Genomic DNA, 12,851 nt, shown 5'->3' with positions numbered 1-12,851 from the left:
CTAAGCGCTGGGGTAGACATAGGGGAATCAGGTTGTCCCACATGGGGCTCACAGTCTTAATCCCCATTTTACAGATGAGGTAACTGAGGCCCAGAGAAGTTAAGTGACTTGCCCACAGTCACACAGCTGACAAGTGGCCGAGCCGGGATTCGAACTCATGACCTCTGACTCCAAAGCCCGTGCTCTTTCCACTGAGCCACGCTGCTTCTCTCATATATCACAGATATATACATATGTCCAGTAATACACATCCACTGAGTGTTAAACCCAACACGAAGCATTCGGGACAAGACACTTATCTCCTGTCCTGCAAGTTTTGCATTCTAATGGAAAGCTTTATTTATGGCGGATTTATCTTGTCGTTAATCAGAGAAGTCACCGATCATCCTTTCGGTTCCCTGAGTCAATAACTCCCCACCCTGGAGCAGCAAGTCTTTCTACAGTAGGCTGGTGATCCTGTCCACCCTGGGCCTGTAACTCTGTTCATCCCGGGCCAGTAAACCTGACCATTCTGGGACCAGGAACTGGCTCCATCCTGGGCTAATAATTATGTCCATCCTGGGCCAGTAACCATGTCCCTCCTGGGCTAGTAACCCTGTTTATCCCGGGCCAGTAAACTTGTTCATCCTGGGCCAGTAAACCTGATCATTCTGGGACCAGGAACTGGTTCCATCCTGGATTAATAACTATGTCCATCCTGGGCTAGTAACCCTGTCTACCCCGGGCCAGTAAACTTGTTCATCCTGGGCCGGTAAACCTGACCATTCTGGGACCAGGAACTGGCTCCATCCTGGGCTAATAACTATGTCCATCCTGGGCCGGTAACCATGTCCCTCCTGGACTAGTAACCCTGTCCATCCCGGGCCAGTAACCTTGTCCATCCCGGGCCAGTAACCCTGTCCATCCCGGGCCAGTAACCCTGTCCATCCCGGGCCAGTAAACCTGACCAGGAACTGTCTCCATCCTGGGCTAATAACTATGTCCCTCCTGGGCCAGTAACTCCCTCCAAACCACTCCAGCCATTCACCTCTGTTGTATCAGATCAATCAATCGATGATGATGAGGATGATGATGAGGATGATGATGATGATGATGATGATGGGGGGCGGGGCCCTGCCGGGCGGCCACGTGAGCCCGGGTGGGGGGCGGGGCCCGAGCGGGAGCCCACGTGAGCCCCGGGTGGGGGGGCGGGGCCGGCTCGGCCGGAGCGCCTTCCTGGGCGGCCAAAACAACGGGCCGCCGGCCCCCGCTCCAGCCTCAACGTCCCGCACCGATCGCCGCCTCCACGCCGGCCCCAGGTTTGCTGCCGGCCCCGGAGGGAGGGCCCCCGGGCCCGGGGTGGGGGAAGCGAGCCATCCGGGCCAGTCCCCTGCCTCCACTCTAGGCCCGGAGGGCAGGGGGAAACCAAGCCGTCAGGGCCAGTCCCCTGCCTCCACTTGAGGTTGGAGGGCAGGGGGAAGCAAGCCACCCGGGCCAGTCCCCTGCCCTCCAGCAAGGGGAAGCAAGCCATCCGGGCCAGTCCCCTGCCTCCACTCTAGGCCCGGAGGGCGGGGGAAACAAGCCATCCGGGCCAGCCCCCTGCCTCCACTCTAGGTTGGAGGGCAGGGGGAGAGAAGCCATCCGGTCCAGCCCCCTGCCTCCACTCTAGGGATGGAGAGCAGGGGGGAAACAAGCCATCCGGTCCAGCCCCCTGTCTGCACTCGAGGGACGGAGGGCGGGTCCCTGGGCTCTGCCACTTGTCTGCTGTGTGACCTTGGACAAGTCACTTAACTTCTCTGTGTCTCGGTTCCCTCATCTGACAAATGAGGATTAAGACTGTGAGCCCTATGTGGGACGTGGGCTGTACCCAACCCAATTATCTTCTATCTGCCCCAGCGCTTAGAACAATGCCTGGCACGTCGTAACGAACACCGTTGTTACTATTATTGTTATTATTATTAACTGTGGTTCCTCTCTGAGAAGGAGAGAAGAGATGACATTTTGAGGATGGGGATTTTGATCTAATCCTCAACCTCAGTGCTCTTGCCGTCTCTGCAAGTGCTCGATAAACGTCTGCTAATCTTTACGTTGTTAAAAGTCAAACTTTTAGCTGAAGAGGTGTTGTTCCAATTTGTATTTTATCAAGTAGCTGGCATCCAAGGTGCTCCACCCATAGAGAGCTGTATGGGAGAGCCAGAAAGCGGTCCAGGTGTGTCTGGGGACAAAATCCGTGGTTCTCTTTCTCAGATGGTAAATTGAGACGGGGGGGTAAGGAGCGAGAAGTAGCGTGGTGGCCTAGTAGGAAGAGCACGGGCCTGGGGAGTCTAATCGGCTTCTCCAGAGAGCCTCGTCCCGTCCCCCCACCGTAGCCAAGGAGGGGTGAGGGGTGAGGGTTGGCCCTTCTTGCTTCCGTCCCTTCAACGGCTGTCTCGATGGGCTGGTTCTCCGCAGCGGGCAGCCAGGGGACGGGCGGCGATGGCATCCGGAGATTTCTGCTCCCCTGTTGAGGGGCTGGAGCTGCTCCAGAAGGGTGAGGATCAGCAGGTCGCAGCGGGGGGAGCGGGGACGCTGGGGAATATTGGGGGGTCACCAGACCTGGGTCCCTGGGACTACCCACCTCCCCCTCCCACCCAGTGAGCCCCTATGGAAGCGGTTGCTCTCCCCGCTTCCCCTTGGGCACTGGAGAGACCTCTGGAGTCTGTGCCCCCCATCCCCCCAAAGAACCCCTGTGGGGCTGGCTGCTTCCCCTCTTTCCCCTCATGAGCCCCCGTGGAGGTAGCTGCTCCCCCCTCTCCCCTCGGGCACCCGAGGACTCCCACGGTAGCAGCTGCTCCCCCTGTCTCTCTTGGGGCGTCCGGGGCCAGTATGCGGGCACCAGCTGCCGCCCTGCCAGATTGGAGAGGAGGACCTCCTGCACAACCCTCACTTCGCCAAGCTGCTGCTGAGCCTCGCGCAGCGCCTGGACGGGACCGGCCTGAGCAACGCCCTGGCTGAGGAGCAAGCCCAGGTCGGGGGCGGGGCCGGGGGCAAGGGAGGGGTCCGGGTGGGCCACGAGGGGCAGGGGGCCCCTCACGGCCGCCCTCCACCTCCCCCGGCCCCGCTCTGTCTTCCAGGCCTGGAAGGATGTCCGGCTCCAGAAGACCATGTGGCTGAGGTCGGAGGTCCTGCATAGAGTCATTCAGGAGATGCTGGTGGATTATTATGTCAGAGCGAGGGACGCCAATCTGACGCCGGAAGACAGGAAGGTGCTGACCGGAGAACCTCGGGGGACCGGGGCGGGATGGGGGAGGAAGGACCGGAGGAGGAGGAGGAGGAGGGGGCCGGGAGGGGATGAATATGGTGGGGACATTCTTTGGATGAAAAGAGGGTCAGCCAGGCCAGTTGCCAAGAACTTGAGGGGAAAGGGTGAGGAGAATAATAAAAATCATGGTATTTGTTAATCACTCTTTGTTCAATCGTATTAAGCGCTTACTGTGTGCAGAGCACTGTACTAAGCGCTTGGGAAAGTACAATACAACAATAAACAGTGACATTCCCTGCCCACAACGAGCTCACAGTCTAGAGGCGGGGGGATGTGCCAGGCACTCAACTAACCTCTGGGGTGGATACGAGCAAATCAGGTTGGACACAGTCCCTGTCCCACGTGGGGCTCCCAGGGGCTCCCAGTCTCAGTCCCCATTTTACAGATGAGGAAATTGAGGCCCAGAGAAGTGAAGGGCCTTGCCCAAGTTCACATGGCAGATAAGCAGCAGAGCTGAGATTAACCTTCTGAGTCCCAGGTCCGTGGTCTGTCCACTACGCCGTGCTGCTTCTCAGTGCGGCCTAGTGGAAAGGGCGGGAGTCTGAGCGTGGGGTGACCCTGGTTTGAGTCTCTGCTCAGCTGTGACTGTGGATAAATCACTTAACCTCATCTTCTTCATCTGTGAAATGGGGAGAGGTGAATTGTGGGCCCCACGTGGGACAAGGATTGTGTCCAATGTCATAAACTTGTGCCTGCTCCAGCCCTCAGCACTCAGGAAGCCTCGGTCAGTGCCACCGTGATAAAAATCATAGGAGGGGGCGAGGCGGGGGTCTTGAGGGAGCTGAGGTACGGCCGATGGAGCCTCTGGGCCCAGGTGGACAGGGAACGTGTCTGTTTTCGTATTGTACTCTCCCAAGCACTAAGGGCTCAAAAAATACACAGGAAGCGCTCATAAATACGACTGAATAAATGAAAGGTTCGATCTCTGCGCTCAGCCAGCGCTCCGTGAGTAGTGGTGAGTGACGGACGGATGGCGGTGACGGAGGGATGGCGGGCTCCTCCCGGTTTTCCTCTTTCTAGTTCCACGAGACTCTGGAACAACGCCTCCTCGTGACTGAACTGACCCACCTGCTGGACCCCCCGCTCTGCCCGGAGAAGGAGACCCCGCCGCCGCTGGGACTGGAGAAGGCCGATCTGCTGGACCTGATGCCCCCTGCAGAGGTAGGCCGGGAGGAGGGGAAGCAGAGCAGGCCGGCGGTCTTCCCCATCGCCGCCTATCCCCATGAGTCGCTCAATCGTATTTACTGAGCACTTACTGTGTGCAGAGCACTGCACTAAGCGCTTGGGAGAGTATTACTTGGGAGAGTTACTTGAGAGAGTAACAGAATTGGTGGACACCTTCCCTGCCTCCTGTGAGCGTACAGGCTGGAGGGGGAGTCACTTGTCAGCTGTGTGACCATGGGCAAGTCACTGACCTTCTCTGTATCTCAGTTCCCTCATCTGTAAAATGGGGGCTCAATAGCTGTTCTCCTTTCTACTTAGACTGTGAGTGTCATGTGGGACATGGACCGTGTCCAGACCGATCAACTCAGATCTACCCCAAGCACTTAGTGTGGTGTCTGACACCTAGTAAGCGCTTAACAGATTTACCATGTAATAAAAAAGCGTATAGTACAGTGCTCTGCACAGAGTAAGTACTCAGTAAATACCCCTGATTGATTAAGTCCCAGGAAAGGGAATAAAATGATGATGATGGTTTTTATTCAGTGCTTACTATGTGTCAAGCACTGTTCTAAGCGCTGGGGGAGATACAAGCAAATCAGGTTGGAGATGGTCCGTGTCCCACTGACAGCATTAACCCCCATTTTACAGATGAGGTCACTGAGGCCCAGAGAAGTGAAGCGACTTGCCCAGGGTCACCCGGCTGACAGATGGTGGAGCCGGGAATAGAACCCAGGTCCTTCTAACTCCCAGGCCCGTGCTCCATCCACTGAGTCGTGCTGCTTCCGGCTCCCGGCGTCTGCCCCTTCCCCACCTCCGGGTTTGGGGGTCAGGCTTGTCCTAACGCTGGCTATTTTCTCTTCTCTTTCTCCGCACGGGCAGGACTCTCGTTTGCTGCAGGAGCGGCTCCTGCCGGCGGTTGAAGAGGGGCTCAAGAAGAAGTGCTTCTCTCTGCTCTGCTACCATGACCCCAACTCAGGTCGTCTCCCCCCACCCCCGAGAAAATTATCATCATCGTGCTATTTGTTAAGCGCTTACCGATGCTTAGAGCACGGAGGTCAGAAGGACCTGGATCTTAATCCCGGCTCCACCACTTGTCTGCTGGGTGGCCTTGGACAAGTCACTTTATTTCTAGGTGCCTCAGTTATCTCATCTGTAAAATGAGGATTAAAACTGTGAGCCCGATGGGAGACAATGGACTGCGTCCAAACTGATTAACTTGTAACTCGTGGGCAGGGAACACGTCTACCAACTCTGTCATATTGTACTCTCCCAAGCGCTTAGTATGATGCTCTGCTCAGAGTAAGCACTAAATAAATACGACTGATTGATCTGCCCCAGCCCTTAATGGAATGCCTGGCACATAGTAAGTGTTTAGCAAATACCATTAGAAAAGAAAATCGCCGTTCTATGCGCTGGAGAAGATACGTGATAATCAGGTCAGATACAGTCCCTGCCCCACACTGGGCTCACAATCTAGGAGGGAGAAGAGATTTTGAATGCTCATTTTACAGTACATTGCTCTGCACACTGGAAGCGCTCAATAAATACGATCGAATGAATGAACAACAGTTAAACTAACGGGGACAGGGTCTGATTATCAAGCACAGGGGTTGGCCTGTAGTCAACACTTGATAAACACCTTCATCAAAACCTGGAATTGACCGAGGCCTTGACTAACCTCTGGGGATGGGGTTGGGGCTTTTCGTGAGATTTCTGGGTTCTCCCTCCCCACTGCAGACTCCGACACGGACACCCTGAAGGCAGCAAAGGTCTGGAAGCTGGCGGAGACCCTCACCGGGGAGAAGCAACAGAGGCAGGATGCCAGAAGCCAGCAGAAGGAGCAGATAGTTCTACTAGAGAAGCAGAGGGCCACTTATTCCCAGGTGGGTGTTAGGTGATGATTATGGTATTTGTTAAGTGCTTACTATGTGCCAAGCACTGTTCTAAGCGCTGGGGTAGATGCATGGTAATCAGGTTGTTCCACGTGGGGCTCACAGTCTTCATCCCCATTTTCCAGATGAGGTCACCGAGGCACAGAGAAGTGAAGTGACTTGCCCAAAGTCACACAAGCTGATAAGTGGCGGAGCCGGGATTAGAACCCATGATCTCTGACTCCCAAGCCCGGGCTCTTTCAGGGAAATGGGGCAGGGGGAACTGGAATCTTTTTTTTTCTTAACGGTATTTGTTAAGGGCTTACTATGTTCCAGATATTGTATTAAATGCTGGTGCTGTGGATAGAGCATGGGTCTGGGAGTCAGAAGGTTCTCAGTCCTGGCTCTACCATCTGCTGTGTGACTTAGGGCAAGTTGCTTCACTTCTCTGTGCCTCAGTGGCCTCATCTGTAAAATGGGGTTTGAGACTGTGAGCCTCATGTGGGACAGGGACTGCATCTAACACCATCTGCTGGTATCCACCCCAGCACTTAATATAGTTCCTGGCACATAGTAAGCGCTTAACGAATAACAGTTACTATTATTATACAAGCTAATCAATTGTATTTATTGAGCGCATACTTTGTCGCAGAGCACTGTGCTAAATAGTTGGGAAGAGTAGAATATAAAAGAGTTGGTAGATATGTTCCCTGCCCACAGGAAGCTTGATGGAGAAGCAGCACGGCCTAGTGAATAGAGTCAGAAGATCCTGGGCTCTAATCCCGGCTCTGCCACTTGTCTGCTGCATGACCTTGGTCAAGTCACTTAATTTTTCTGTGCCCCACTTACCTCATCTGTAAAATAGGGTTAAGATTGCGAGCCCTAGATGGGATAGGGACTGTGTCCAACCTGATTAGCTGGCATCTGCACCAGCACTTAGTCCAGTATCTGGCACATAGTACGTGCCTAACAAATGGCATTAAAAAAATGAGCTCCCAGCTAGAGTGGTAGACAGGTATTAATATTAATAAATGCAGATTTGTACGTAAGTGCTGTAGGACTGAGGGAGGGGTGAATAAATAAAAGGTGGAAATCCACGTACAAGGGCAAGATGAGTGTGTGGAAGAATTGGAAATGAGGGCTTAGTTGGGGAAAGCCTTTTGGAGATGTGCTTTTAGTCAGGTTGGACCCAGTCCTTGTCCCACATGGGCCTCACAGACTTAATCCCCATTTTAGAGATACGGTAATTGAAGTACAGAGAAGTGAAGTGACTTGCCCAAGGTCACCGCACAGACAATTGGTGGAGCTGGGACTAGAACCCAGGTTCTTCTGACTCCCAGGCCCGTGCTCCAGCCACTAGGCCTCGCTGCTTTTGAGTGTGTTGCCCGGAGAGCGGCGCGGGAGCGGCGCATCCCGGGAACCTCCGATCCTTTCTCTTTTCTCACACCTGCCCCAAGAGGTGAGGGGGAAGTGGGGGGACAACCCGGCTCCCCCACTCCGCCGCCATCGGCCTCTGTCCTCTTCTCCCCATCCCTGCAGGCTCTACTCCGCTGCCTGGCCCTGCTCCAGAAGCTCTTGCAGGAGCACCGGCTGGAGACGCAGGCCGAGCTGGATCGGAAGCACACGCAGTACTTGGAGGTCAAGTGTAAAGCCATGATCCTGAAGCTGCGGTGAGGCTGGGGCCACGGGGACTGGGTTAGCCAGCGCCCACCCACCTGGATAACCAGGCTGCGGCCAACTCCTTTTGGGAAATTTTTATGGGTGGTAAATTGGTGGGACTTTCTGGGTGGAGGTCTTTGTCCGTCCCCCGCCCCCCAGTATTATGAATAATAATAGAATAACTGTGGTATGTGCTAAACGCTTACTGTGGGCCAAGCACTGTTCTAAACTCTGAGGTAGTTACAAGGTAGTCATGCTGGACGCAGTCCCCAGCCCACATGAGGCTCGCAGTCTTAATCCCCATTTTCCAGATGAGGTAACCGAGGCACAGAGGAGTGAAATGACATGCCCAAGGTTACACAGCAGGCATATGACGGTCAGGTTGCCCGCCACACCCCCCAGCAACCAATCCCCATTCCTTCAGCCCTGATTTCCCACTCTCCCACTAGACTTAGATCCTTGAGGGTGAAGATTGTGTCTACCAACTGTATTGCCCTCTCCAGCGCTTAGAACAGTGGTCTATATGTAGTAAGTGCTCGATAAATACCACTGATTGAGAAGGTGAGGGTAGATGAGATTTTTTTTTAATGGTATTAAGCGCTTACTACAGGCCAGGCACTGTACTAAGTGCTGGGATAGATACAAGCTAGTCAGGTTGGACGTATACCACGTCCCACATGGGGCTGACAGTCTTAATCCCCATTCTGCAGATGAGGTCACAGTGGTACAGAGAAGTTAAGTGACCGATCCAAAGTCACACAGTGGACGAGTGATGGACCCAGGATTAGAACCCAGGTCCCTCTGACTCCCAGGCCCGGGCTCTATCCACTCGGTTATGAGCTAAGCACAGGAATAGATACAAGATTCATTCATTCATTCATTCAATAGTATTTATTGAGCGCTTACTATGTGCAGAGCACTGTACTAAGCGCTTGGGATGAACAAGCCGGCAACAGATAGAGACAGTCCCTGCCGTTTGACAGGCTTACGGTCTAATCGGGATAATAACATCGGATAGAGTCCTTGTCCTTCAAGGGACTCCCAGTGTAAGGGGGAGGGAGAAACAGGTAATCCATCCTCACGTTACAGATGAGGAAATGGGGGCTCAGAGAGGTAAGGTGACTGGCTCGAGGTCCCCCAGCAAACCAGTGGCTGAGCTGCGATTAGAACCCGGGTCCCCTGAGGCCCAGCCCCGGGTTCCTGCCTCGGCCCCGACCCGATTACTCCCGGCCCATGCCGCTCCTTGCTTCTCCCCCTCAGGATGGAGGAGCTCCAGGTCCTTTCGGACACTTACCCGGCCGAGAAGGTGGAGGTTCACCGCATCATCAGGTGAGGGCCGCCATGGCTGTGGAGGCCGGGAGACCCGGGAGCCTGGGCTCTGCCTAGCCCGATGGACGGAGGGAGAGGCTCCCGCCACTTCCCTCCCCACCCCGCTGAGTTTTCTCCTCTGACCTTTCACTCGTGTCTCGCTTCCAACCTGGAACGCCCTCCCAAATATCTGACCGACAATCACTGTCCCCGCCTTCAAGCCTTATTGAAGGCCCATCTCCTCCAAGAGGCCTTCCCTGACTAAGCTCTCCTTTTCTCTTCTCTCACTCCCTTCTGCATCACCCTGACTTGCTCCCTTTATTCATCCCCCCCCCCCAGCCCCACAGCACTTATGTCTCTGTCATTTATTTTTTTATATTAATGTCTGTCTCCCCCCCCCCCCAGACTGTAAGCTCCTTGTGGGCAGGGAATGTATCTGTTTATTGTTGTATTATACTCTCCCAAGCACTTAGTACAGTGCCCTGCACACAGTAAGCGCTCAGTAAATACGAATGAATGAATGAGTGAATGTCTTCTCCCCTCTCCGGCCGGCAGGGACAGCCTGGAGGAGGCGACGCGCACGCAGGAGCAGGACCTGGAGAACTCGCGGCGGCTGCTGGGCGCCTACGAGGTGCTGGGCGCTGAGTTCGACGGGCTGGTGCAGGAGTACGCCCAGCTGAGGCAGGAGATCGACAACAAGCGCTGGGCCATCCGCGAGTTCGACAAGTCCTGCCACTGAGCCGGCGGCCCCGGGAGGGGGGCTTCTCTGAGGGCCCCCCGCCCGGGAGGCGGCAAAGAGCAGGACCCACGCGGATTTTGCTCCCCTCACTTCCCCGGGGGAGTTGGAGGCCGGTGCCTCTCTCCTCCCTGTCCCTCTCATCCCTGCCCCTCCCTGCTGCCAGACTTTGTCTCAAATAAAGTGGGGGTGACCTTCAGCAGTGGGGAGCAGACTCTTTTTTGGCCAACAGAACCAGTCTCCATCAGTCAATCATATATACTGAGCGTTTACTGTGTGCAGAGCACTATACTAAGCAGGTGAGAGAGTACACTATAACAGACACATTCCCCGCCCACAGCAAACTTTCCATTTTGAGGTGGAGACAGATATTAATATAAATTACAGATTAAGCCCTCGCTGTGGGCTGGGCGCTTTACTAAAAACTGGGGAAGATAGAAGCTAATCAGGCTGGACTCAGTTTCCGTCAGCTTCCATCTCCATTTTACAGATGAAGGAACTGAGGCCCAGAGAAGGGAAGTGACTTGCCCAGGGTCCCCCAGCAGGCAAGTGGCGAAGCTGGGTTTAGAGCCCAAGTCCTTCTCACTCCCAGGCCCAGGATCTATCCATTAGGCCATGCTCCTTGTGGTAATGGGAGCCACTTGTCTGCTGTGTCACCTTGGGCAAGTCACTTCACTTCTCTGGGCCTCAGTTACTTCATCTGTAAAATGGGGATTAAGGCGGTGAGTCAGAGAGCTATGGGGAGCTGGAAGGGCTCAGGCAGACAATCGTATTTATTGAGCACTTACTGTGTTCAGAGTACTGTACTAAGTGTTTGGGAGAGTGCAATATAACAGACACATTCCCGGCCCACAGCAAGCCTCCAGTCAAGAGGGAGAGATGGGCACTTATATAAATCGATAAATTACAGATAGGTACAGAAATGAACAGTATTTAGCATTTACCGTGAGCACAGCACTGGTAGGCTCTGGGAAATAATACAAGTGGGAATTAGACGTGGTCCCTGCCCTTAAATATTTGAGGGAGAGTGGATTGATGACAGAGTCAAGGAGAGATGAAACAAAGTATGACAACATCAGGACAAAAAGATGAGTAGGGGACAAGTAGAGCTGGAATTAGAACCCATGACCTACCTCACAGCTCCATGCTCTAGCCACTATGCCAAAATAATAGTTCTGTATTTGTTAAGCACTTATATGTGCCGACCACTGAATAAGCCTTGGGGTTGATAGAAAATAAGGAGGTCAGGCACAGTCTCTATGCCATTTTGCGCTCACTGTCTAAGGAAGAAGAAGAAGAGTTTCCAGGGAGGAGCCCAGCAAAGAGAGGAGATCTGGGGGCTGGTGACTTTAGCAGATTTTTTTTTAATGATATTTGATAAGTCCTTACTATGTATAAGGCACTGTACTAAACACTGGAATAGGTGCAGGATAATCAGATTGAACTCTATCTCAAGGGGCTCACAGTTTTAATCCCCATTTTACAGATGAGGTAACTGAGGCCCAGAAGTTAAGGTCGCACAGCAAATTTGGCCAACAGGGTTGCTCTAAGTGGGTGAGGGTGAAGTCTGGATTTGGGGGGAGGTGGAGGAGAGAGATGAAATGAAGACAACATTCAGGAAGGTTAAATGCCAGCAGGAAAGTGAGTGACAGAGTGTGTGTGTGTGTGGGAGTGGGGCAGGGAGGGGACAGATGTTGCCAAACCATAAGATTCTAGAATTCTAGTCCTCCATTTCCAACTCCAAATAGGGGAAAATTCAATAGGCAGATGGATGGATTCTTGGCAGGCCCAGAGCCACCCTTAACAACGGCCTCAAATTCAGCAACTCAATGCATCGAGATGGATCCAAATGGTCTTTTTATGCCATTCTGGCCTCCAAAGTGATGTTGACCATGATGGTAATTGTTAAGCACTTACTATGGGCCAAGCACTGTTCCAAGTGCTGGGGTATTCATTCATTCATTCATTCAATAGTCTTTATTGAGCGCTTACTATGTGCAGAGCACTGTACTAGGCGCTTGGAATGGACAATTCGGCAACAGATAGAGGCCAGCCCTGCCTAATGACGGGCTCACAGTCTAAACGGGGGAGACAGATGGACAAAAACAAGACAACATCATCAGGATAAACAGAATCAAGGGGATGGACACCTCATTAACAAGATAAATAGGGCAAATAAATAATATATACAAATGAGCAAAGGTGCTGAGGGGAAGGGGTAGGTACAAGGTAATCAGGTTGTCCCACGTGGGGCTCACAGGCTTAATCCTCATTTTACAGATGAGGTCACTGAGGCCCAGAGAAGTGAAGTGACTTGCCCCGGATCACACAGCAGACAAGTGGCAGAGTCGGGATTAGAACCCAGATCCCTCTGACCCACATCCTGTGAGTCCCAAGATCTCTGGGGTCAAAATCAGTTGCTGAGGTTTTCGGTTTATATTTTATGAGTTGTAGGTAGGAACCACTGCTTGTGTCGAGCACAAACGTGAGAGGCGTGATGGAGAGGTGATAAAGGGGGGGGGGGTCGGGAGAGACTCCATATTTTTAATAAAAAATTAAATTTCCCCACGCCGAGCCAGCCAGGAGTCGAACCTGGAATCTTCTGATCCGTAGTCAGACGCGTTATCCATTGCGCCACTGGCCCGGGGATGCCCAAGCATCCTCGGAAGAAACTCTTATGTCTGGGCCCCACTGCCTTCTGGGATGTGTAGTTTAGCCGTTCCTCGCCCACTACGTCACTAGGCCCCTCATCCAAGAAGCCCTCGGATTGGCTAATCCCTCGACTCGCCCCAACACGATTGGAGGAGAGGCTTTGTCCCGAGCCCGCCCCCTG

General features: G+C 53.5%; 1 protein-coding gene and 1 non-coding gene across 3 annotated transcripts; one reads left to right on the top strand and one right to left on the bottom strand.

Annotated features, from left to right (window-relative positions):
* Window positions 1–1,185: 1,185 nt before the first annotated feature.
* HAUS4 (HAUS augmin like complex subunit 4) lies at window positions 1,186–10,217 on the top strand. 2 transcript variants are annotated; one of them, XM_029077218.2, is made up of 10 exons: window positions 1,186–1,298; window positions 2,431–2,509; window positions 2,844–2,986; window positions 3,093–3,224; window positions 4,301–4,441; window positions 5,324–5,420; window positions 6,182–6,327; window positions 7,855–7,985; window positions 9,235–9,303; window positions 9,838–10,217. In XM_029077218.2, exons 2-10 carry the CDS (start codon window positions 2,455–2,457, stop codon window positions 10,019–10,021), a joined length of 1,098 nt encoding a protein of 365 aa, XP_028933051.1. In that variant the 5' UTR covers window positions 1,186–1,298; window positions 2,431–2,454; the 3' UTR covers window positions 10,022–10,217. The 2 variants fall into 2 exon arrangements, with proteins under 2 accessions (XP_028933051.1, XP_028933052.1); XM_029077219.2 differs by lacking the exon at window positions 1,186–1,298 and adding an exon at window positions 2,170–2,188.
* A 2,372-nt stretch (window positions 10,218–12,589) lies between these two features.
* On the bottom strand, window positions 12,590–12,662 carry TRNAR-ACG. The gene has a single exon. It is a non-coding gene; the product is annotated as a tRNA-Arg (tRNA).
* Window positions 12,663–12,851: the final 189 nt, after the last annotated feature.

This window comes from Ornithorhynchus anatinus, chromosome 13 (assembly GCF_004115215.2).
Source record: "Ornithorhynchus anatinus isolate Pmale09 chromosome 13, mOrnAna1.pri.v4, whole genome shotgun sequence".
Taxonomy (NCBI): Eukaryota; Metazoa; Chordata; class Mammalia; order Monotremata; family Ornithorhynchidae; genus Ornithorhynchus; species Ornithorhynchus anatinus.
This window is presented reverse-complemented; position numbering and strand designations above follow the sequence as displayed.